Genomic DNA, 26,935 nt, shown 5'->3' on the forward strand with positions numbered 1-26,935 from the left:
AGAGAGGCCTTATCCAGTGTTACTTGTATGGGTGTCAGTGTCATGTTCCATATGGAAAAACATTTTCTCTCTATTTTTGTTCATGTTCTGTCCCCCTTTAATTTGCTTAAAAGATGTAATTAAATCTATTAGACCAGGGTGTTGAATTACTTTTAAGTTTCTATATAGAAACTTATAAAAAAAAGTAGTGACATTTTAGCTGTTGAAGGAAATTAAATGGAACCAAGGCCTTTATAACAAGTTGACCAAACTTAACATTTCCAAAAATACAATACATTTGCTTTCTGTGAAACATCACCGACTGAACACCTCGATTTTATTGTTTAAATATGGAACCTTTTGAATGATTTCTGTTCTCTGAATGGGTGTTAACCAATTCACAATTGTGATTTGACCACAAAAGAGCATCCTCACAAGTTCCATCTCAAAACCACGCAAATGTGTGTTTTTAGCATTGAAGTCCATGTATTCCACGTAAAGCAGGAGTCCTGGAAAATTGCTAGTTCTTTCGTTTCCGTTCCAATGTGTGTAGCCAGTTATTTATTAATTATTTCTTTAACCAAACATGAGGATTGTGCTTAAGGCACAAAACATTTACCCCATTAAAGGTAGTTATCTACAGAACCCCCAAGATGCTGGTTAAAAGTATTGCATATGAAAAAGACAAAATACGTAATGGAGCTGAAGTGAGTTCAAGAGCTCTGAATGAAAGGATCGTCAATCTGAAATGGAGGCATTATTAAAACCACTGAATCCTGTAGATTACTCCTGCACTAATATGACAGGGGTCACAAAGACAAAAAACTTAGTATTAGGTAAGTTACCACTTGGAATGGATTTCTGAAATAATCAGAATATTCGAGAAGCATATTAGCCATTCAAAAAATAGACGATTTAATAAGCACTGAGTTCATGTACTGATGTTTTGAATCGCTTATGTGAAGAACAAGTGTCTACCTACATTGACAACTGACCGAAGCATCTTCGCAATTATAAAAAGAAAAAATCATACATGAAATCTTTATTAAAACTGAATGTAGTTCTTATTTTACATAAAGATACAATGGCTTTTCTTAGGAAATCGGACTTCTTTTTTTTTCCTTCACCACCCAGAAATTTAAAAAGACTCATCTTTGAAAGAAGTAAGTCTTCACAATGTTGATGAAATAAAAAGTTTATAAAACATAAAAATGTACAATATATTTAGTATTTCTACGTAACACTAGGTTTGGTTCAGGCCCACTGCTGTGTAGAGCCAAGAGTTCTGTATATACAGTCTAAATTATCTGCACTAGGTCTCTACAGAATATTAACATTTAGATACAAAGGGCCACAAAGCTGTTTTAAATATACAAAGATGAATAAAAAAATCATAAAATAATTCATTTTTTACAGTTTGTGTAAAATGTATTTTTCAAATACATGTTTTTTGGAAGATCTATGTACAAAATATGCAATGAACATTACACCTACAGGTTAATTCCTAGGTTGGACAGTCGTGTATGTTCCTGTAGCAATACTTCCTGTTATTCAAATGGACAAAATTAAAAAAAGGCATAAATTAAAAAGAAAACAAATAGTACCAGGCAATCAGTATAAAAGTTGAAACAAAAAAAAAAGCACAAACATGGTGTGCTCCTTTAAAAATATAAATATACTCTGGGCAGAGATCGTGTCTCAAAGGTGTAAAGCAAATACACAGGTTAAAAACTGATTTTACACGTAAGCTTATGGTATGGTGAATTCCAAATTAAAAATACTTTTTCCATAAAGTAAAAATTGAGCTTGGGAGGATCCAATTATTTTATTTATTTTTTTAAAAAATACATTAAAAAATGTTATGTCCACTGTCTGAATAAATATATTTAACAAGTCACAACATAATACCTTTATTTTACACAAAATGTCATGTCTAGAAATCTTTCATTAAATAACTTCACTGCTGTGATATATACTTATTTGAAATTTTCCATAACAAAATAAACTCTGCAATTACATATAAAAAGACAAAATAAAAACTGCCAAGGGAATTAGTCTACTGAAAACATTTTCCAATTCCACTGTAAACATTTAGTTTGAAAAAGTTTGCATAATTTTCTGTGCTAAAATACTAGAAAAGTGGAAGACATAATTGTAGTTTTCAGTAAACTATATTCTCTTTCACACTTTATTTTGTCCCACTTTTCAAAATAGGGCACTCGGCTGAACACGTGTACTTTGGCAGTTCTGCTTAGCAAGCGCATCTTTTAATGACCTTCGACCTAACCAACTCCGGCCTGACGGTGAGCTGGTCAGTAGTGACCATTCCTAAAATTAAACACCACACGGGTTGCCTGGTATTGGCGTAGCACTGATACTAAAGGAACACATACAACTGATTCACAGCGTCTATGCTGGCCTCTGACTGGAACCAGGAAAAAAGGTTTTTGCTGAAAAAAGTGCTTTATACTGTAAAAAAATGAAGAATAATTTGCCATGAGTAAGGCTTCACCAATCTCCAGTTTACATTCAACTCCTCTTCCCATTCCTGAAGTGTAATTGGAAATTGGAAGCAAACAAGGGCCAGGAAAGTACAGAGATTGGACTGGCATGGTCAATCCAGTTGAGTGCTTTCAATGCTTGCTTGTGTCAGAGTCTCAGTACTTGTGTCCATGGAGGCAGCTGATTGCTGGGAAGGCAGAGGGGAGCGTTTCATCACCTGCACTCCACTGCAACTGTGTTCTGGGTGGGAGAGGCCGAGGACGGGCTCATTCCTGTATCGGAGGAACCGGACGATGTGGACGCCGTCGTGTGAGAAACTGCCAACAGCAAAATCAGTTAAATTACAACCTAAACTGGAAGATCAGTGATCGATTTCTTTTTCCACGATAGTCTTTCAATAAAGCACACTAGGCACTGTGCTCAATTAACAAAAGACAGGCGCATCAGAAGAGCTTTCGAGAGGCAACAGGCCTTTAGAGCGCAGTTTCCTCAAGCCGGTTTGAGAATTAAAACAAAGAACATCTCAGACTTAACTGTGAAGTATTATTTATAGATATGCGTTTGGTTCATGCTAGCTCAAGTGTAATAAAGAGCAATCTTACCTTCTCTTTCTTTCTTTTTTAATCTTTTTCGTCTCCTGTCAATGGAAGCCACCTCTGACTTGAGTGACATATAGTACTTCCTTATTTCTTGTAGTTTGTCTTGCAGGAAGGCTATCCTTTCCGTACTTGTCATACTGTCCAGTTCCGCTGTACCAACAAAAGTTTTGAGAGATTCTTATTCTATGGCTTAGACATACTATAACAATCAACATTACACAATGCAGTGCGTTTTCTTTTATCTTCAGTATACACAAATGACACAGGGAAAAAAAGTAATTTTTGAAAAAAATAATAAAATCACCATGTACCGATTTTTATTTGAAAAGTCCTCGACAACAAAAACACTTAAATACACAGATAAATTAAAACTTGTCCTGAATCAAATGTACCTGCTCTGTTACAAACATTTTCAATTTATTTGAACAGAATGGACAGTCAAATTAAGCAACAAAAAGTCTCCCCCCAAAAAAGTACTCACTGAGCTGGAAGGTCCACTTGTATGTTCGCGGGGAAGGAAAAGCATGCTTCTCCCTGTGCTTCTCCTTGTCTGCGTCTTTGCTGCTCGGAGACGTCACCCTGGCTGGAGACCGGGCCAGCTTGTTGGCCTTGGACACGCCGGAGTGCTTCACTGGAGTGCACTTGCTGGGGTTCTCAATGGCAGGAAGGTCTTCACTGTCGCTGCTGTGCCCTGCATTACAAGAACATGTGTTCAATCACACCACATCATTTCAGCACATGTGGGGCAAACAGACTGAAATAAAGAGAAACTCACCTGCTCCGTTCTTCTCATTTTTAGATGCTACACTGGTGCGTTTCTGGTTACGCTTCTGCTTCTTAGCGGACAAGCTGTTATTACAATCCATTGACCTCTTCTGACCTAAATTAAAAGGTAGGAAAAAACAATTTACAATTACATCATTAAAACCATCAGATATTTAACATTTAAACTGGACTATTTGGTCATACACAGTACTTCAGTACGGACAAAAAGTTATGCTCCTTTTCCAAATAAAACGCAATGTGCAATCCAGACAACAATTTGTCCAGATCGGGCGTGTCTAGACCTTGTCCTGGGAAGCTCATATCTAGCAGGAAATAAATCTCTATCAAGACCTGAAACAATTTCCCAGTGATCAGTTAAATTTACCAAATTAGTTCATTTACTGATCCTCAGGAAAACAAAATCAAAATATCCTTCAACCTTCAAGAAGCAGAGCTCCCCTTCACAGAACAAATTTGCTTAATCAATAACATAAAAGTATTCATAGTCTTTAGAGAAAGAGGATCGGGGGTATCCCAAAACACTCATAAGTGGACTGGGGTTCGGAGACCCTAATCTAGATAAATCAGCTCACACATGGCCAGATGGCAGACAGAACTGGTGTCAGACTCACCCCTGTCTTTGCTGTCCCTTTCCTGGAGGGATAAGCTGCAGTTGCTGGAGCTGGTGCTGGCATCAAACCCATTGGCAGACTCGCTCTCACACAGGCCTTCCTGAGACTCTCCCGCGACACTGTCCACCTCGATCGTTGTGTCACTCTCGCTCTTGGTGCTGTGCGACTCGTCGGGGCTGGGAGCGGCAGCTGGAGAAGCCACTGGGAAGCCCTGCTGCGACCCGGCGGCCGCATCCGCCAAGCTCAGAGCCCGAGACTTCTCGTCTACCGTCTCTTCGCTTGGGGGCTTCTCCTTCTCATCCAGGTCATCAAGGTCAACCTCGTGACACATCAAGGCTTCAAGGCCAATCTGTGGCATGAGCTCTTCCTCCGCCTTCAGCTCACTTTCATCTGCAGGCTTTTCGGGACCGACTTCAGTCCCGTCTTTGATGGGCGGTACAACCTCCAGGGTGAGGGAAGGCATCTCCATTTTATTTACAATGTCATCTGGCAAACTGTCTTCACAGCCCCCTCTGAAGATGCCATCGACTTCCATTTTCTTTTCAGGAGAGACAGTCTTCTGCTCTTCCCTCTTCTCCAAGCGTACCTTCTTTTCGCCCACCTGCGGCTCTCCAGCCTTCCTTTTCACCGGCCTTTTGTCTTCCTTGCAGACCTCCTCACTGGCCGAGTCCGTGTCGGAGTCCTTCAGCTCCTGCTCAGCATCTTCCAAGGCTTCTGCGATTTCTGCCGGCTCTGCCTTCTCTGGCGTTAGAAGGCAGGTGTCTGTGCTCTCCGTGTGGTTGGTCGTGGGGGGCTTGCTACTTTCTGAACTGGGTTCCTTGGACCTGCTCCGCCTCCCCCTGGGTTTCGGGGATTTCTCCGTCTCCTTTCTGACCGTCTCCTCCTCTTTCTGCTGCTCTATTGGTTTATCTTGCTCCAAGACCACACACTCCTCTGCCTGCTCTTCCTCCTCGGACAGCACGGGCGGCTCTCGCCTTTGTTCCTGGGGGCTTCTGGGACACTCCTGCTCCAGTTCGCGCTCCTCAGCGCTGCTTTTGTCATCCTCTGCCTCACCACCCTGCGCGGCTTCGGGGATATCTACCCGGTCTGCTTTCTTCCCTGGAGTATCCTCAGCTTCACTTTCTTCTGACGAATTACCAGAATCTTATAGGGAGAAATATCAGGCTCAGTATCACGGCAAAAAGACAGCAACAGCAAAAAAAACAGTTTTCCTTCTATGGTAACACTGAATTAAAGATATTTTGCAACACAGTTCTTTTACTTCATTACTTATTCACTTAATAGAGTAAAAACAATGTACTAATTTTAAAGAGTTTTTGACCAATCGAACAAGTCAGACAACCCTGAAAACTATATTAAAAATTAAAGTTGATGCTTAAGTTCTGCAAGTGATAATTATACCCAGTGCTTGATGCTGACTATTTTTTAAAAGGAAAGCAGAAAATAAGCCTTCTCAAAACATATTTCTGAAATTCTTTGATTTACATTTTAAAACATGGGTATTACTTAAATACTAAGAAATCACCTAATTAAAAGGTGTCGATAGCAGCACAAGAATGAAGCTTTATTTTTACATTCAGGGTTAAGATCCAAAAAGACAATGAACCGTGCTACTGGAACTGTACACTTTCTCTTCACAATGCTTAATAAGGGAAATAAGCTAAATGCTTTAATACTCTTTGTGCTACATATCACATCATAGTATACTGTACGTATAATATCTAACTGATGGTCAACTTTTGTATACATTGTATAACTGCTTCCTAAAGGAATAATACTTCTCAAAGCTGTACCATTATAAATATCAGGAACTGTCGATTGATTTTTTTTCATAAATTGTGGCAACTAATATATGAAATAAACACTTTCTACATGACCACAAGATAAATGTGATAAAAAACAGTGACATATTCATACATTAATGACAATATCATTAACACTGAAAAGGGATATGAACTGAAACAAGCTGAAACAGGAGCAGTCAACTACTTTTAAAATCGTTTTAATTAATATCTATCTTCAAATGTTTTAAGAGAGAACTTCCAGAAAAGCAAACTGACAATTACTGAAAGGAAAAGGTTTTGGTTTTGAAGCCTGACTGAATCTTGCAGAATATCAGGCAACTTGTTGAAAGCATCGTGCACCTTCTCTCAGGCTGCCGCCAGCTCTCTCTCCTATTGGGAAGTGTCAGCAGAATAACGAATGATCAAAAACACCACAGACCACAACTGGGCTGATTTCTCCCCTTTTCAATACTAGGCTGATATCTGCATACCTCCACCGATTTAGAGAACACTAATGTTCTCAAAAATAAATGTAGAGTAATTTCCCTTTCAGGAAATGTGCTTAGCCCAAATGTCTACTGCCCTGTGTTTCTAGAGTAAAAGAGGTCCTCCGCACCCTAGAAATATCCATCTGCATACAAACATGGTATTCCTGAGCTACTGAAGTATGAACCCGACGTTACGGCGATCAAGACCTTACCGTTGGATCCTCTATCAGAATCACAAGTCATTCCAGACGTCCGTCTTGTCCGCCTTCTAGGTGTTCCTATAAAAGAAAACGCATTTTGTGAATCCCACTCAGAGCTTTAGCAATTCTAAACCCAATTCCTTTAAGACCCTTAAGCAGGGAAAACAAAACATATAAAAAAAAACATTACTATTTTATTATAAAACCAGCTCATTATAAATCTAGACTGTAAAATCATGAAGCCAACCAAATCAGAAAATGAAGCTGCTTGTTTCAGGTTTAAATTTAAAAGCTTACTCTGTTGAAAACCAAGATTCCTACCTATATATATATATGTGCTAAAACCGCTCCAAACGCACATCTTGGCGAACAGAGAGATGGCCTTGCGAGCCATTCAGGAACAACCGCGAGCTAGAAAAAAAATCAAGACCCTTTCCCAGGGGACAACGGAAAGTGCAAGCTAGAAAGCAGGCATACCTTCGATTCCATTGGGCAGCGCAGAGGCGTCGGAGAGGCGTGCGCTCTTGCAGCTGGCTCTGCCATCGCTGCTGGGCGTTTTGGAGACACTCCGAGAGGAACTGGGAGGGGTGGACTTGAGGGGGGGCCGACCCCGTTTGGACTTGCTCTGTTTTTCCTCCTCTTTCTTTTCTTCCTTCTCACCCTCATCTTTGTTCTGAGAATAAAAAAAAAACAATTATTTTGGATAGGTGCAAAGGATTTTTTGAAGTTGACGGTTCCTTTAAAAGCATTCGCCGCCGTCTGCACACCACCTCACCTTGACTCTCTTCTTCTGCTTCCTTTTTGTCCCACTTTTGTCCACGGGCCAGATAATTCTGTCAGCTTTCACCCACTCATCATACCTACACAACAAACATGGAAACAGCACTATGAAAGCCATTCATTCCATTAACATTACAAAGTCCCAAGGCTAGCAGCTAGCAAGCAACTCCAAATCTCACTGCACGATGCCAGGAACATCAGAAGCATCAATGTGCTTCTTAAGAAAAGAGCTTTACCGCTTGTCTAGGCGCTGTGAAAAGCAGACATACTAATACAAGGCCTTTTAAAAAAGATCTACATCACTCTCTAGAAATTACACGAACACAAATATAAATATAATGCACAGCTTTGCCATTCAAGTGCCACTTGAATTAATGCTGAAAGAAACACCCAGCTTTATGCTTACCTCACATTCCATCCATAATAGTGCACTAAGTACAGAACCTCTCCATCATCCATTTCAGTGTTCTTAATGTTGGCTTCATAGATTTTCTGAGTTTTCCCCCGGCCATATTTTACTTTTACTTTAGTCCCAGTGAGGCAATGATCCTCCTCCCCATCCTCTTCAGCCTCCTCTTTGTTCTCTCTCTCACCCCTGGATAAAGAAAAGTGAGACTGATGAATGGATGCAGGGGCCTGTGTGCTAATTCTGCCTGGAAAGGTGTCTTTTCCCTCTGTTCTGCTTCTAAACTCGCACCTCCACACAGCATTTTAATGCTCATTTACACACCTGTCTCACTTCTTACACCATTCTTTGTAGCATATTGCTGTCACAAAGGGAATGGCCAACAAAAACACTTTATCCACTTTCTCGGTCCTAATGCGCAGAAAGAACAGGTACATAAATGTTTCGCCGAGAGAATAGGCTACCTACGGAAGACTGAACATGTATATTTTTTTCCATTTAAAAATGTGCCTTTTTATTCAGATTTGGTTAAAATCTCAAATCGCACTAGATAGCACAACCTCAATGGCTACAACTGTTGAGCTACATCATCATTCAATAATCCAATTGGATGAAGTAGTTCTACTGCGAGTCACAGAAATCTTAAGTGACTTAAATAAAAAGCACTGAAATCGGTGATGAAGAAATCCAGACTGCGGTGCCAATTAATACATTTTTTCTGCTTTTTCCACACAGGAACATTAAATAAACCTGCTGTGTGCATGAGAAAAAATGAAGTAGTGCAGTGACCTCTCTCTCAGCTTTCCTCTCTCCTCCTCCTCCTCCTCATCTTCTTCTTCTTCCTCTTCTTCCTCCTCCTGCTGCTCGTCTTGCTCCTCCTCCTCGGACTCCCTGTCCGACTCCTCCAGCCTCCTGCTCCTCCGCTCAGCCTTGGCTCTCGGTGGCCCTCTCTTCCCGGGAATCTCGCTCTCCTGCCGGTCCTTCTTCCCGTCTCCCACCTCGTCCGCTTGCTCACTTTCCTTCACTCGCTCCAGTTTGATGGCATCTTTTCCTTCAGATCTAACAGGGGTCACCGTGCACCTCCTCCTCCCCTGCAGCAGGAGAAACTTGCACATGAATGACTGTCAAACTCATCACGACGTCTGTAGCAGCTACAGTGAAATGTGACCATTTAAATGTGCCATACAGCACAAGGCACAGAAAGCATTTCAACACATTTGTCTTACAGTCTCAAAAGCATTATATAATATCTATACACAATTATGCAAGTATTATTCATGTGATGTGATCATAGATAAAAATGATCGAAGTAGTACAGACTCCTGCACAGATTCACCGCTACCCTCAGACTTTTTGATTCAACTTGCAATATAACTTGAAGTCAAAGCATGGTAAAAAGTTAAACCTGTTAAAATTAAAAATACATGTGCTATTCAAACTTACATTTCAATCCCTCCTAATTTAACTCCGGGGAAAAGATACCATAACGCTTACAGACTATGGAAATTAAAAAAACAAAAACAACAATCCCAAAAGTAGCCTGAAATGGTTTAACACCGACTACAGCCTCAAGTATTTTCTTGTTCTCTGTTTGGAAACAAGAAAAACCTCCTGACCCTGGGGTAGCGGATTTCCTTCTGCTCCTCTTTTTCACTCTCGCTGCTGGAGTTGGACTCTTCTGCCAGGGGCTTCTCTTCTCCTCCGGTCAAGGCCTCTTCTCCCACCGCCTCTTCCTGGTCTTCGGACACCTCCTCCTCCTCCTCCTCCTCCAGATCCTTCTCTACTTCCGTGACATCGGCCTTTTTCTCCACTTTGACTGCGGGCTTGGGATCATTGTGGTGGATGGTCCTGAACTCTATACACGCCGATCGGCAGTACTCCTCAAACCCATAGAGATACCTGCGTGGCAAAAGAGGATTGTACACCATGAAACTGCAGGACATAAGAACGGAAACGTACTTCATCGCAACAAGAGCTCAACAACTGCAAGAAGCAAAGAGAAACATATCAGAAAGAAATGAGAACAGACAAGATATACTCGATTTGAAGGGCCTGGTAACAAAGTATTCTGCCATTATGCAGAATTTCTATAGTTCGTTATGATTTAGTTATTGGAAAAACACCAGGATGAAAATGCATCTATACACAGGCAGATTCAAATTTTCTTTTGCATTATATATATAGGCATTCACAATTAGTAATTCACTAATTACTTGAAATATGAGTGGTAAGAGTCTACATTTACAACAAATTAAAATTTATTACGAATTCGACTTACTTTCTGTAGGCAGTCTTCACATTGTAAGAGGCGGCAGAGTTCAGAATAGGAATTCCAAGGTCCATATAGATTTGTTTCCACACTGCACCACTTTCAATCTGCAAAAATCCATCAAACAAGTTGTAAACTAGCTGTAAAAAGTTGGAAAAGTAAATTAATGACATGTAATACTTATGTTTAGACATTAAAAGCATTTACGCATTTCAAAAACCTAGCACTTTCAGCTGCAACAATTTCATGACCGAGAAAAGTGATGATCGTATGCAGCAGGTGCACTGACATTTTATTGAACAAACAACTTTGGTAAATTCATTACACTGATTAACATCAGTTATCAATGAGATGTCTACTGTGACACAGACAGGCGAGTGGCATGTGTGATCATTACAGCAAAAGGGACATCATCGGTGACTCATGCTTTGCACCAGGTTGTAGTCTTAAGGGATTCTGCTCCATTCCTCTCATAGATCACGTACAAGCAGGAGCCTGTTCACTAGTCTAGGAGCACTGGTTGTCTCACATCCTAGCTCACCCCACAAATGTCCAATGGCAAGCAGGGCATTGACAGCTTAACTCTCACATAACGGTCACGTAGGCACTATTCTCTTGATAAGTGGCGCATATTGGTTCCTTTATTTTTCTCACCAAGCTTGACATTTGGAAGATTAAATCACTATTGCCTGTTCCCAAGCAACTCTCTCACTACTGTGGTGATTTGGCATGCAACAGTTGTAAGACACCAAAGAGTATCACGGTCAGTAATGAATAATCAATTAATGAAAAGGATACCATGAACATGTAATCAATACACAACCTGCATGATTTATTTTTCAAAAAGCACATATGCATAGAGCGAGAGTTTCATTAAACGCTCAGTATGCAAAAACCTAGTCAATTAAGTTTAACCAAATAAACAGTAAAAAGGTTTGGATTATAAAGCCACTGTTATGACAATCATATTACAATTTAATACACAATTCAGATTATATAAACTGGGGGGGAAAAATTAAAGTGGCCAATCACAAACTTTAGAATCTCCCATCACCACAACATACGAGCAAATGGACAACAATGCAATTGTTCAACAAAACAGATGCACATTTCACTCACATTGTCACATCCTCCTTGATGATACACCAGCCTGAAAAGCTTGAAGAGGTTCAGATCCTTGTAGCCAAGAACGGGGGGCTTATTAATTGGTGTCCCTGTGAACCACAAACATTGGACACTGCTTTACCTAACATTTATATTACATGAGCAGGGGCCACAGCCAACAGTGGCCCAGAATCCACTTCATGCCAAGCCAGCAGCAGTGAAATTGTGGGTGTACGCTGCACCAGATTCAACTCTCAGGTCTCTGTGACAAAGCTGTGGGAAAAATCATCGCTGATTCATGTTAAATGTGTGCTTTGAAAAACTGTGGAAAAACAGCACTGAGCTGTCTTCACAACAGGCATTTTGTAGGTAGAAAACGCCAAGAAAATTGCTTGGCAGCGTTTATTAACCTACGGTTTACGTCGATATGCTGTCGATGAAGTCAGGAATTTAATTTCAGGGATTTATTTCAGAAATTTTACCTTTCAACATATTTTGTTAGGAGGCTGTAGAAAGTGCCATGCACTGCAAAGAATTCAAGGTGGCAGCCTATTCATCTTTCATCGTGCTGCCATAATGACCCACACTCAAGTGGAATGACATTCTTAAGCCTGCAGTATCTAATTATGAGAGCCCAAGTAAAGCATTAACCTCAACCCAGCGAGTCCCACCCAAGCCAGCTGACCTGGCCGTCAGTGGCTTGCAAGAGCCAGGAAGTCCCGAGCTGACCTTACCTCTGTCCTCCATGAACTTGTAGAGCTGCTGCAGAAAGTGGTCTCTTTCCTCAGGGTCAGGCTCCTCTTCTGGCTGTAAACAAACAAGCACACAGGTCACACCCGCCTGCCTCTCAGCTGTCAGCATCATCCTCACTTGCACTCAAGAACTGTACTTCTGCCAGAGTCTCAGCACAAGTACACTTAGAAAAGCAGGCAGGCAGAAGGCCTTTTCTCTCAGTAAAAGGCACGATCCTGCTAAAAGGTGTATTCTGCAGTTTATACAAATCCTTTCACAACAGCACTGGAAAGGAAAACAGGTTTCACTTACTTTAAAGAGACAAGAAGGTTACAGAGTCAAACAGTTGCTGACATTAGTGAGCAAGCTCTCCAATGTGATAAAAATGGCTGCAATTACCTGAAATACTGAACTAATCTTGCAAATTAATCACAATCAGGGATGTTTTCCCCCTTTCATCTGTATAATACACTTAGTCTAAATTATTCAGCGATAGCACTAATGTGTTACAGCTATTTTATAGCCAACACATAACAAAAGCATTTTAAGAAATATTAACATATTAGAGGTCTGTAAAAATTACTTTGCTTTAGAGCCAGAGAAAGTTCTCCAGTTCCTTCTAAGGCAGTATTCCATATACACTGTAAGCTGACTAAAGTGTTTTCCTTTAAAGCCTGAAGATTCAGAAGACATGTGCGGAGTGAATTTATAATGAAGAGAGTATCATGACAAATCAGAATACAATTCAAAGATGAATAATGCATTACAAAATAAAAAGGCAGACACCTACACTTTTGGTCTAAAAATACCAACTGCATAAATAACGTCGTTAAAGTCTGTCAGCACAGTAAAACACTGTGCTTACAATGGTTTCCCAAAGGACGGGGATATTAGCATAACACACTTCCACCTCTTTACAAAGGCCCCTTGCTTTGTTGTGGGTTTCTTTGTGTGAAATATTTCTCATACTCCACAGACCAAGGTCAATATCACAACACCCAAGAGGAAACTTCACACAAGCCCCACAGCAACTAAACGCTCAGAACTTGCCAGGACACTTTGCTTCCTCACTAACCTATTTGCTCAGGTGGGACGGAATCCACAGGTCACCGAACGGTGGGCAGGTTGTACTAAGACCTTTGGCTTGTAGCTGTGTGATAAGCACCCTTTAGAAAGCTGCTCCTTGTTTTGCTGCCTATTCCACATGCACATGCTCACCAGGACTGCTGCAAAACTCAGTCAACAGTCAACACCACCGCTATGATCCATCCACACTCACTCTGTACTTCACAACGAAGGCACAGGAACTCCTAAGCCCTACGATAAAAAGAGGGCTCCCGAAAGGCGTGACCAGCTAGTGTGCTCACTGCACTACGCCCCTGTCTGACAGCCACTGGGACTGCCCCAGCAGCTGGGGAGAGGGCGGGGGGCGACCCGCCTCTTGTGGCGATGCCAGTGACTGACGCGCCCCTCCTCCGGTGACTGCTCAGCAGCCTGTTATGTCCCTGCAGAGCTCGTAAGGAAGGGGGGCAAGAGGAACACTTCCTCGGTCCCTGGGTGGACACCAGTGTCACTGCCGGGAGCCCAGACTCACACACCTGGCGGCTCCAAACCAGGTGGGTGCTAACAAAACCAGCACTTCTACATTGGAAAAAAAAAGCATGAAGAGTTACTTTTATTGGTCAGACTAGAAACTACAGGGAATTTGTTTTTTGTATAATTTAGTAAATACAATAGCTAGAATTAATATACAGATTGTCTTAACTGTTCAAATGTTGCTCAGCATGTTTCAAATCAAATATTTTATGTGACAAAGAAAAAAAAATACAATTTTATGAAAAATTGTTTAGACTTTACAGCACCCGAGAAAAGAGCTGATCAGATAGCCAAGAGAAATGAGACATCAGACTGACTTCAGCACAATCTGCGAAACCGTTCTCGAAATATCATCATGTCAGCTCTTGTTCTGCAAGACTAGGTAATACTGTAAACAACATCTCATAACATTAGATTCAGTTTTGAACATACAGAATGCATTACTTGATTTGCTAAAACACAAACCAAAAATTTTCAGTTGCAGTAATTTTGCACCGCAGGTCTGTTCTAAAGAACTCAAAATATTTTGTAACACATTGAGGTCTGCTGCACCTTCAAAACTTCTACAAAGCCTCTTCAGACCCACAACACCTTAAATACACAATAGGGCATTAAAAACCAACAATCCAACCCTACTATATAGCCGTGAACCTTGAGTGAAGCATTTTTCTACTATTGACTAAACACAAACCTCAAAAACATGAATACATAAAGGCAAAATCAGTATCAATTGAGAAAAAATACCTTTTTACAATGGCAATCCTGCTAATGAAGACTACATTTCTTTGAAATACGTGCCAAGTACTTTAAGCATACACCAATGCAAACACCAAAGACAGGAAAAACTCTTTCCGACAATGGAAACAAAACCCGTTCCAATTATGTTGTAAATAATTAACACACAAAGACGACAGTTTTGGTTTCAAATCCTGCACAGTAATGCGGGGTCAAAACTTACTTCTGTGAGCAGGAGAAAAAAAATTTAGCCTCCCAATTTTACACACAGTGCTACATGGCTACACTTCTTCTCATTTCCGAAGCTGCACGTCTGCAGCAAATTAAACATCAAGTGAGGAAAGCAAGTCTGACTGCCTCATTTAAAGGCAGCTGGCAAACACCCATAGGCAGGAAGCCAAGCTTCAGCTAAGCTCTCCTATCTTTAGAGCATGCTCTCAATGAAAGCCAGCAGTGTGTTGCCATGGAAACGCTGTCGGAAGCCATGTGTACAACCATTCTGCCTGGCTCGGAGAACAGGAAGAATAAGCTCTATTGTTGTTTTCTGTAGCTCAAACATTTTCATAGACTACAGCAACTCAGGAAACTAGAGTACGGGTATTTGACCAAGACATCAATTTCTGCGTTTTAGAAAAGAAGATCCAAACGTTGTGTTAAAGGGAAAAAAAATACTTCTACTACTGAGAAGACAATGCAAAAAACTTTTTTTGGCAAACCCACTTCTAAAAACACCAAAACTCTTACATGAATACAGTTCACCCACTGAAAATTATCCAACACTTATCTAAAACCAAGTACACTTGCAGCCTTTCAGTGTTTTTGGCTCTCGTTCAGCAACTAGAAACCAAATAGAAAGTAAAAAGTAGAGGAACCCAAATACGCCAGCTACATGCCAATACCACTCATTTTTATAAAGAAGTGAAAAAACTTTTAGGCCACTTTCACAAGTACCCCAATACCCAGTAATTCTTGATTTCCCTTTTTGACACCTCACCAGCATCCCCCGTTAGCCAAACTCACAGAACGGGTTGTTACTGTGACACCTCATCAAGCTTTAACACGCTACACAGCAAGCACAGATGAGTCAATATAAAAAGGGGGGTCTTGAGATTCACAACACTCAGCACATTTTAAAATCCTACCTCTTCCACTTCTACTTCCTTCTCTTCGTCATCCTCACTGTCCCTTCGTCCCCCATCTTCTTCATCGCTACTTGAGGACTCCAGGATTTCACTCATATCCATCTTCCAGCTTTCAGGAACAGTTCGAGCCTTCAAGAAGAGCTGTGCTTCTTCGTGCCCTAGAATGAAGGCAGAACATCACTGAACTGGTCCTTAAAGTTACACAACCATACCAAAGCCACTTGTAATGCTGTACTCTACCTTTCTTAGTGGAATACTCTGGCTTGGATATGCTGTTAGCATCCAGCTCATGGACGTCTTTTCTTGCCACTGTGTAACTGAAAGAAAAAGAAACAGGAGAGTAGAGGACCTGATCTTGCAATCTAGTCGTGATTTATGCTGGTAATGCTGTTGAACACGAAGACTGGAAATGAAAATCGAAGAACTCGGGACACCAGTATAATAACCATTCAATCCCCCTTACTGCAGAAGAGCTTACTTCACATTGCATAATATTCATTTGTCTTCAGTCTGTACTATTGAAAAGTAAGCATTCACAGAGATTCTCTGTCTCACAAAGATGGTTAATACTTCATTGAGAATTATACTGTAAAACCATTCAAAAAGGATTTATCTATGGTAGCAACATAATGAGTCAACTTGTTCCAGAAGTACAAGGAATTTATATTTCAGTTTAATTACAGAAATGGCTATTCTTAATGTATACCAGCTTCACTGCTTTTCTAAATCCAAAGTTGGTATTGTTTATACATCACACCTCCAGAAAAAGCTATTGGAGTTTTTTTTGTAGTTTTAGACACAAAGTGTAATCCAACTGTAAACAAGGACTGATCAGATAGCCAAGAGAAACATAACATCAGAAAGAATTCAGCATAGTCATGCGAAACCACTCTGGAGATATCATCACGTTAGCCCTTGATTTGCAGAACTAGGTAATACCGTAAACATTACACTGCAGATATCACATCACAGCTCATTCCAATTTCGATTTCACTACTCACTTATACAGAAGATATTAAATGCAGTAAAATTACCAGGTTCAGTTTTTGTTTAGCATTTCTTTTATAAAGAGTGGTAAAAACACTCCAGTTCTACACACCGTCGAAACTTACAATTTGGAATCTGCAAAAGATCGCACTAGGCATTGGTCCTTTTTGATAGCCAAGTCATCACTGCAGCTGGGCGATATAACCTGAGTAAAAATGTTTTTAAAAAATCTGTCAGTAGCGCACTAACACACTGATAAGCATGAGGCACACCACAACTTCTGATGAATGACCAACATCACAGCAAAAAAAAAAAAAGATATCAAATGTCTTTTCAATAAATGTAATATAACATTAATGACAGCAATTTTTAAAGGCAGGTTAAAAATGTCACTTGTAAAAGCCAGGCAAAACATGCATGCCAGCTCCAAAAGACTTAATCGAACAGCTAACACTAATATGTTAGTGATTTAAATTTACAGCACTGACCAAAGCTATGTAAGAGGCGGTTTTATCGGAGCTGCTCTGGACACAGGAGATTTTCCCCAGCAGCTCATCATTAAGGCGCCTCTTGTCATCATCTTCCTCTTCACTGGATTCTTCCTCTTTCTCATCCTCAGCACTGAGAGACGGAAGAATGGAACCTTTGTTTAAGTCATCAGGACAAGAATCTGCTGATCTTCATACAGAAGGACACAAAGACACTCTTGAGTGGCGACTTGTCTTGGCATAACTCAAGAAGAGCTAGTCAAAGCAATCAAACCCCAGGATGTTTCTCTAACAATTAAAACCTCAGGCACAGGTTAAGATGCAGCATAATTTAAAAATGAGCTAGAATAGAATTAAGGGAGAAGGAGGACAGATGTAATGAGTCCTTGCCTCAGCAGAAGTATCACATCATGTCACAGCATAAAATACCGCCTTCACATATTTAACACTCTACGAGCCATTCAAACCTTAAGAGCTCTGAAGAATGTACACTTTAAGAACAAGCAGAAATCCTTGCTCCCTTTGAACTGTATACACTGGGGGGGGCAGGAGTGAACTGCAGGTGTTGAGCCTTGTGTTCTGGCAGAAGCAGGAGCGTTTCTGTTTCAGACCGAAGCCCTAACCGCTGACACAGCGCACTCACACAGGCAGGGAAGACCGTCTTCCTCGGTTTGTCTTCTTCCCTATGACTGGCGTGCCGAAGTGCTCAGGGTTTGTTAATGGCAGTTGGTCCAAAGTCTTAAAAAAAAAACGGGGGGGAGAATGGGGTCATTTCATGTCTTCGTTTTTTACATTTAACGCAACTTGCTAAAAATGGAGATGTCAAGCTAGATGGTTTTTACCTCACTCTCTGCAAAGTGTCTTTCGCCTTTCAGGCACAGTGAGGTTCTCCTCAGTGTCCTCTCGTCACCATCATCAAACACTGCAGCCCAAACAAATACAACAATTTTAAATATAACCCTCGCCAATTGTTTAAAGAGTTATATAAGCTTAAATTAAATTAGTTTCTTGCACTAATCGGACACAAACATTTCAACCTCCCTAGGCCATGAATCTGGCAACACTATTATCCAACATAACTAATCTCAGGTTTACAAAAATATCCAGCTGTAAAAAGGCTCAAACAGAAGCAACAAAGAAACTGAATTTAAAACATTTTAGAACAAGCACACGTTTTCATTTAAGCCTTGGTGATGTGCAGTTTAATCTCTGAGCAAGTACATTATGCAAGCAAGCACAATGCTTGGAACAAAGGTCTCTTCTGCTACTTGCGCATACTTATGTCACAAAGTATGGCTACAAGTTAACCTAAAATTCTGGTGATCGGAGACAAGGCAATGTCTGCTTAAGCTGAAACAGGGCAGTCTTGAGCCAAGATCTTTTATCACTCAGGACATCCTTGCTTGAAAGAAATTTAGAAAACCAGATTCATTGTGCCAAGAGTAAGACGACCAAAAGGACAGCAAGCAACTTACCTACTGTATACCAGCTGGCATCTGTGAGTTTGCTGATGACGCCTTCATGAAACAGCCCATCAGGACTCTTCACCTCCACTGTGGATCCCACCTTCAAGTCACACAGCAACAGAGAAGTGAGCGTGCAGCATTGAGGAAAAGGGAGAAGTGTTCTCATAATACAATATAAAGAGTAAATGGACTGAACTCTTTCTATTCAGAAAAAAAAGTTAAAACACAAACCACTTCCTGTTTCACAAAGTAGTTAATAATTGCAGGGCAATTCTATTGAAGAACAATACATTTCCTGAAGTTCACTAAACACGTGAACAAAAGATGTCAAATTAATGATAGAAAATCACTTTTTAATTTTTAAACCTTCCCCTTTAACGAAGGCCAATGAGTCTGTAAGATGCGAACTGAAAGGAAACAAACAACACTTACCCTCAGAGGCCCCTTGACTTGATCATCCTGAACAACTTGTGAAGTATTATCACCCTTCAGGAGCACCTAAGAAAGAGTCAACATGCAGGGTTTATCAGACTTGGAATAACGAGGCTATTTAACAGACACTTTGGAGTCACTGATCAGCAGCCAAGTGGGATTTTGAGTGAATCCACTTCTATTTTGACACATATGACATCCTATACTGCAAAAGCACACTGGCCTGCAGAATGAAAGCAGTCTTAATTTCTGGCCTTGGACATGTTGGAAAATTGAAAATCTGGAATTTCTTCCCATTGCCTCTCCTATCTCCTCCCCGACCCCCAGCCACCATCCAAACATTCAAATGTTTGGGGTAAGAATAATTCTGATGGTTTTCATTTTTAACAAAAAAGCTAATGTGGTCATTAACGTCTCATAAACCTGACAGCTGTGTTGTGGATAAAAGTAATGAGCTGTATTTATTCTGGATTGCTCTCAGATTTTTTTTATATAAACAAAGTCAGATTGATATTATTCAAAAGGGGGAGATAAGAAATAAAAATACCCAACCCTAACCACCTTCTGCAGCGTGCTGAAAGGATAAACTTTTTGGTAAAAGCACGTGCTAGTTCTGAGCAAGCTCGAGTCTCGGCACAGAGGACATTTTTCCCTCGTCTTCAGAACTAGTGAACTCGGGCTCACAGTGCAGTTTTGCTGTGACCTGAGCCCGAGTGCTGGGTTTGCCCCCAACACACTTAAAACCAAGGTTTTCAGTCATGCTTGTGGCTCACAATCTACTCAAAAGCCAAACTGCAGAAGCTGGAAAATAATCTTCAGTACTAATCAAGGAACCCTTTTTCTGTTTTAGTGAAAACTGCATGACAGTTTTAATATAGCCACTTTATAACAAGATTTCTAGATTTCTAAGAAACATTTTTAAAACCACCGACAACAACAACATTGCTACACTCCAACAAAGACAAGGGTTCATATATTTAACGGCCAGCCTGCCTGCTCTTTATCCATCTCAACAATGCATTGCTGTTTGGGGAAAAAACAGGAACCCACCAAAGACTTAGAGCCACTCTCAATGATTTAAAATAACCATTGTTAACAATAACAAAACAATAAACATAACACTTGCTAGTATATTATTTCTTTGCATCTATAGTTGAACTAACTTCAAACAGTGACACATCTATAGACCTCAAAAGCCTCACACTCTCCAAAAACTGAAACGTAAAAAAAAAAACCTCAACAGCCCTTTCACAACACAGAAATCATACCTGTGCAATTACTTATCAAAAAAGTAATTGTGGGCTATTCTGAGCTCGTTATGAACTTCCCAGGTCAAGTCTACAATCTTTTCTTGTTTAAACAAACATGTTACTATTCTGCAGTCCTGCATTTCTTTTCACATCAGGGGACAAAAGCTGTTGAAATGGCTGAACAATCTCATGTAAAATACAGCAACTCCAGAACAGCCAGAAAGCCAACCATCTAGTCAATATAACAACGATACCTTGGCCTGCGCTTGTGTAGTGTCTGTCTTTCAAGAAACATCTTGCCCTGGTGAACTGAGCTGCTTTCAGGGCATGTTCGTACTTGAGCAGTGTCACAAACACAAACAGTACAAGTGGCTTTTATTGGAATTTCATATACTTTTACTGCAATTCTCACCTGCAATTTGTCCAGAAATATCAAAAGATAAAGCACCACTTTATCCTAAATATAAAGGCCAGTAGAGAGTATTTTCTACTGTAAACTATAACGGTACTTCTCGAAGCAGAGATATTTTCTTTAAGAACAGTTTGCAAATAGTGATCATTAAAACTAGTCCCAAATCTTTCCTTCACTTGTCAATAAACAGAAATCTTAACAACACAGAACAGCAACTTTTCTTACAATTAAAAAAAATAAACGTGGAGAAAGCATTGTAGTGCCCTTTCCTTCTGAAACAGTGTTTCTTCTGCTTTTCAGCATGGAATCACCTCTACGTGGTCCTCTGCAGCTCACCAGCTGACACGCCTCCCCATTTGATCATAGAAAAATGATAAGCTGAGCCCATGCACTGTTCTTCAAAACTCATAGAAAAAGGAACCACTCCAGAACTGATGCACTGTATTTTGCTAATCTAAATATGCATCTGATTTGCGAAAATACTGCAGTTACACTGCAGGTATTTGTAACATCGTAGTTCAAAATAATTTTTAAAAAAAGGAAATAAAAGTGGAGGAAAAACCATTAGAAAATTGTCACCTACTCTTACGGACTTTCAAAATAAACCTGTCCAGGGACACTAAACTGCTCAGCAGCTATGAATCTGATATGCTTAACCTGAAAAAAACTTGGCTTGTAATATTTCTCAAGATCAAAAATACTTCACTGCTTTGCATAGCACTCATAGATGCCAAATTGTTCAGTGTGTTTGCTGTTTCACACATGGATTCGATCTGTTGTAATACTTTATATTTTAAGTTTAGTTCAAGGATCAACCAGTCTCTCTTTAACGCCATTCATACCCACCTCCAGCTAAAGAACCAACACTAGTATGATTATACCAACATACAGAAGGCAAAGAACTGTACTTGGACAAATCTTATATTTTTGATTAAGCAGGGCAAAAATGACTGCAATTTCACCAAAGATTTGAGTTGTCCTCTGATATCCTGACATCTTACTTTTTTTAAAAACTGGCTGTTTGCCAGCTGTAGCTATGTTTTGTGTTGAAACTTTGTAAAAAAAAAAGGCTCATTAATAACCTCAAAATACTAGAAGTAACAAGCTTATCAATCCAAGCCACCTCCAACAGGCTGCAGAAGAGTGGTCAGGACTCTGGATTTGTCACTGGGCTGTTGTGGATTCAATCTTATGAGGGTCATGTACCAAATTCATCTATTTTTTGACAGATGCATAACCATCATCTAGCCTGATGTCAGAAGCTTTGCAAGGCTATGTCTGCTCATGCTTTGGATGGGAGACATTAAAGGAAATTATGTATGATGTATGATGAACGAGGAGCATTGTATCCTAGAAAGTGCCAGCCAACTTGGTCATTAAACTGGCACTGTTCAGAGAGTAGGGCTGTAAACCCCAGCGTCTTGCCCAAATTCCACTCTGGGCTTGCACAACCTGGCCTCCCTAAAGATGCCTTTTAAGTCAGTTTTTGAAGCAATGTCCCACTTCTCCACCTGATCTGCGGTGCAGTGGGGCTGCAGGTGCAGAATGGCTGCTCACTTCACCCAGGTGAGTGCTGCACTTCAGCGGATGAAGGGAGTCCTTTGGGATCCTTCGGGAAATATATAAATAAATGGAAGGCATTATTATTCATTGCAAAATGCTACGTCTCTGGAAGTAAAAAGTGGAAGCTAAGCGCATATTTAAAAGAGTCATCCCTTTAGTTTTAGTTTTCTCGACAACGGTACTGGAATGCCAGACTATGGTTTAGATATAGACCAAAGGATTACACTCTTTTGCGAGTTGACATACAGTCCAAATAGAAAATCACCATCCATCCCCTAACTGTTTTATCCAATACAGGGAGGTGGGGGAGTCGAACCCTCTCCTTGCAAACAATGGGCACCAAGCGGGATACACCCAGTGCATCTCGGGGCACAGACAGACAGAAAATTACCAACCTCAGTAAATACCTTGAAACAAACGTATTTCACAAAACTCACATGCATTTCCATTTGCTTTTTTATGCTTTCTTCAGAAAACAGCTACAGCACGGCTTTAACCACAATGTTTCACAGGACTTTTTTTAGCAAATAAAATACTGAAGCAATTATCACCTGCTCTCTGGACAGATATAGTCCTGATCATCACGTAACACAGGGAAGATTCTTTGGGATGGCAAAAGCAACTGAGCAGTGGAGCCTATAAACCTAACACCCTTTCAGCATCTGACTTCTCTTCGGCAGTTAGTTCACCTTTAAGAGCCTAAGTTGAATTTTACAGCTTACATTGCTAACAAGCAGCATTTAGGTTCCTTTGTTCTGGCACGTTTTTTATCCAATGTGCTGATTCTGTATAGGATGATATTTGGAGGCAAATGCGTATTACGTAAATTGCAACATATGACAGAAAACATTCTCTAGCAGATTACGGTGATAAAAAGCTCCCCACTGACAATGATATATTCTATTTAAAACATATGAACAGTTACAAAAGAGGAGGCCTCTCAGCCCAACCACTTCATGTTATTTTTTAGTATCTAAGTGATCCACTGATTTCACCCGGCTGTTCTTGAAAGAAACCAGGTTATCGGCTTCAACAACATAGCTAAGCTGCTTGCGCAAAGAAGCACAAAAGTCTTTTATGAAGCTAAGGTCTTTTCTGAGACTTTTCTTTCAAGGCCCAAAAGTGACCCCATATCAATAGTACAGGATACAATACTAGCTGGTTTCCAGGTCTTGCTGCATTTCACAGACTTACTCCCGCTCTTGGGTTCAATTGCAAAGAATGGATAAATATTAAACTACGTCAGTCTCGGGTTTCGACACTGTGTGACGTCTGCTGACTCAGAAAGCATCACTTCTGCTCGTCAGCACTGCTTCAGGGAATACCATGGTAGACAGTCTGCTCTAGGGTATTGGCTCACTGATGATGCAAACCACACCAGAAACACAGGAAGCCTTCCAAGCAAACAAGCACCCCTCAGTCATGACACAGCTCTCTGTAGTCCTTAAGAGATACACGTGGATACTTAAAAGAATTAAAACTGCAACCTGGGGCCTAACAGTTTGCCAAATCAACACAGAACGTGAGAAAAGTACCCTGACATACGTATTAACAAGTAACAAGTTTATTCCATGCTGAAAAAAAGAAGAAAGAGAACACAACGTTTCGGCCGTGGAGCCTTCTTCAGGTGACTTCACACCTTCTTCACACCTGAAGAAGGCTCCACGGCCAAAACGTTGTGTTCTCTTTCTTCTTTTTTTCAGCATGGAATAAACCTATTACTTGTTCCTTTGCAGCCTACGCATGCTGACGCAGCTACCCACCTGAACTAATACATATTAACACTCAGATTTTGTGCGGACAGCCATTTGACCTCAAAGACAAGACAATGTGCAGTGTTTATTTTGTGACAAAGCATATAGAGCCATGAATGGAGTGTCATCTACAACCTGAACAAAAATATTAGGGCAGATATATTAATTTTCAAATATTATTTTGTTGAATTGTTTTAGACAATGAGATCCAGTTTTAAAACTGAGTTTGTTTTGTAAATGTTACAATACGCAAACTACACGTTCAGCTTTAATCCTTTAAATACGACAACCTATTAGCTTAAGAAAATAGAAAGCCTGAAACAACACTTTTTTAACCTTCAGAAAACATCTGAATTAAAAGGTAAACTCCCCACAGAATCGGAGTTTCACTGGGGACTCCCAAACAAACTCAAGCTGGGTGTGCAAGTAATGGACGCGTCATTGTTAAAGGATGGGTGATCCTCTGCTGTTTGTTAACTTGTAGCAGTTATGAAATATTAAGAATCAAGTGGTCTCTCAGGCAGAGCAGTTGGTTGAAGTTTCTTACCTTAACCTTTACAAGTCTCTTGACGGTTTTAATTTTTGCCTCACAGAAGGCACCGCGGTACTTGGCGCTAACATCAGTCCCCACTGTTAGATAGGCAGGCTCATCCGCTGCCTGCAAAGAAAGCAACACAGATGTTTCTTTTTCATTAAATTGTTTCTGTCAGTTATTTCATGAAATAGAATGTCCCTTCTTAACTTTCAGATCCACAGCAGATTTAAATATCATAAATTATCCGTAATCTCTGCAAATACTTTGTAACATGCTTCCCGATTGTAGCTTCTGTTAAGGCACAGCAGTTTAATGAAAGGATTTAACCAAGGGTGGAAACTTGCAGTTGGGATGTTAGGCACTAAAAGATGTAGAAACTAGCTTACTAGGTCAGTGCGTGCACATTGCCTTATTACTATTAAAACACAGCATCCATGAACTTTGCCAGTCAGATAAAACTGAACAATGAAATACCTTTTACTATGGTCCAGATCATGTTTCATACTTTTATATCACTTCCAAGAGCATAATCAAAAGGCCTGAACTTAGAAAACTTAAGATGCCAGTGTCTTAAGCACAATCATCAAGAAGTGCTCAAATTTGACATTTTCTAACTTCTCCTTTGCTAGATCAACTAACACGCACTAGCTCCAAAAGGGGGGAGGTTAAAGGCCAGTGTATACCGTCTAATACTGAACACTGTTTCCTTGAAAATCCAAATACCTGGTCCAAAGCCCTCCAACAATGAAAAACGTGCTCAAATGTGAACTTTACACGTGAAAAAATTGTTTTTTCCCCCCTTTTAAAAATTAAGCCCACTTGCCTCAAGATGAATCATCAATCTTAAAAAGTACACTTCGAAATAAGCCATCTGGTTTTACACAGATTGCTTCCAAGCAACGTATATTACCACACACACACACAAAAAAAAAGACCCTGACTGAAACGGGAAGTATTTGCAATATTTAATTTGTCACTCTCCTGTGTCACGACAAAAGGTACAGCCTTCAGATAAAGGCGTCGGCTACGGTGTGACCGTGAAAAAGAAGACGACCTCACCTTCATTTTAAAGGCTATTTGAGGGATTCCAGCTCGAGGGTCTTCGATCGCTCTGAAAGAAAACTGTGAAACAAGTCGGTGAGGCCAACCGTCAGGCTGCACGAAACGTAAACACCCGGAGGACGTCCGGGGGGGGGGGGGGGAGAGACAGGGTCAGAGTTACTTTTCATTCATTGCATTGAACTCTTGCTCTTAAATTACCCCCACCCACCCCACAAAAAAAAACTTATCAAAACCCAATATTTGACGAAATCAAGGCATTCCCTTCTGCGGCTTCCCTGCGAACCGCCCGGTGTGTTAAGGGGAACAGACACAACCCCCCCCCCCACCCACCCCCACAGTCACACACCACCACGGGTTTCACGGGGACCGCGAAGCCGAGCTCGGTTCGTGGGGATCGGGACGCGGGGCCGGCCCGTGGGCTGCCCAGTACCAATGCACACACACACACACAATCCCAAGTGTGTGCGTGTTCCCGCTTTGCTCCATTCCGACTGTGTCACGTCGCCATTGCTCTCGGTGCTGCACTCTGTCAGCGCACAGGCAACAACACACCAGCTCCGGCGGCTCTGTGCTCCGAGCAATCATGGAGGTGTGCCACACGATTTTTTTTTTTACATTTTTTTCCTCCCCACTCAAAAGTTAACTCCAGCACCCACTACCGCCTTTTCTCCGTCTGCAGAAGGAAAAAAAAGCTAGCTTTCGACGTGGGGGTGGGAAACGCAACGTCTAAGCGTGTGATTTTTTTTCAGCCCCCCCCAAAAAAAGGGGAGATATACATGTTCACAGACGAGAGACAGTTTCTCAAATGGCGATTTAAACCGCCTAGTTCTGCGAAAGGGGGAAAGCCTCAAGTCAGGCTTTTCCGTGTGGTCTCCTCCTAACAAGTAAAGGGGCACAGGCGATTTCAAACAGCACCAGGCCGTCTGCAAATTGGAGTACGACACAAACCGGAGGATTTATTTATTTAAATCAATCCACAAAAGGCGCAATTCACCGCAAAAACAAGCCGACTGGTCCTGCCATTCAATTTCCAAACCCACCTTTTCCTTTTCGCTAAAAAACTACTACAAATTCTACTTATCAACGCCCCATAAAACAAAAAACACAAAGTTGACACTATACACATGCAATTTCGCAACGAAAATCTGCTTCTTTATAACCTTTGGGTGAAATATTAAGACCCATACTTACATACTCTGATCTGACTGTTCACCACTCAGCAGGATTGCCAAAGCAATAAACGAAATAACAAGCTGTTGAGCCCAGGCAGTGC

At 40.8% G+C, this 26,935-nt stretch overlaps 1 protein-coding gene and 2 non-coding genes across 3 annotated transcripts; all 3 read right to left on the bottom strand.

The window, feature by feature from the left end:
* Positions 1-1,006: 1,006 nt before the first annotated feature.
* On the bottom strand, positions 1,007-26,935 carry arid4a (AT-rich interaction domain 4A). Its single transcript, XM_088925527.1, has 25 exons — positions 26,854-26,935; positions 25,660-25,722; positions 24,613-24,723; positions 19,087-19,152; positions 18,664-18,754; positions 18,031-18,110; positions 17,832-17,926; positions 17,189-17,321; positions 16,826-16,905; positions 15,954-16,030; positions 15,714-15,871; positions 12,243-12,315; positions 11,524-11,618; positions 10,414-10,511; positions 9,752-10,034; positions 8,925-9,226; positions 8,136-8,324; positions 7,725-7,809; positions 7,427-7,622; positions 6,962-7,027; positions 4,478-5,620; positions 3,856-3,960; positions 3,562-3,771; positions 3,084-3,230; positions 1,007-2,798 (listed from the first exon to the last, which is right to left on the bottom strand). Exons 2-25 carry the CDS (start codon positions 25,663-25,665, stop codon positions 2,695-2,697), a joined length of 3,993 nt encoding a protein of 1,330 aa, XP_088781653.1. The 5' UTR covers positions 25,666-25,722; positions 26,854-26,935; the 3' UTR covers positions 1,007-2,694.
* Positions 14,115-14,198, bottom strand: LOC148827980 (small nucleolar RNA SNORD53/SNORD92). The gene has a single exon (XR_016091737.1). It is a non-coding gene; the product is annotated as a small nucleolar RNA SNORD53/SNORD92 (small nucleolar RNA).
* LOC148827981 (small nucleolar RNA SNORD53/SNORD92) lies at positions 16,541-16,625 on the bottom strand. Its single transcript, XR_016091738.1, has one exon. It is a non-coding gene; the product is annotated as a small nucleolar RNA SNORD53/SNORD92 (small nucleolar RNA).

The sequence above is a fragment of the Atractosteus spatula genome, chromosome 9 (assembly GCF_055471065.1).
Source record: "Atractosteus spatula isolate fAtrSpa1 chromosome 9, fAtrSpa1.hap1, whole genome shotgun sequence".
NCBI lineage: Eukaryota > Metazoa > Chordata > Actinopteri > Semionotiformes > Lepisosteidae > Atractosteus > Atractosteus spatula.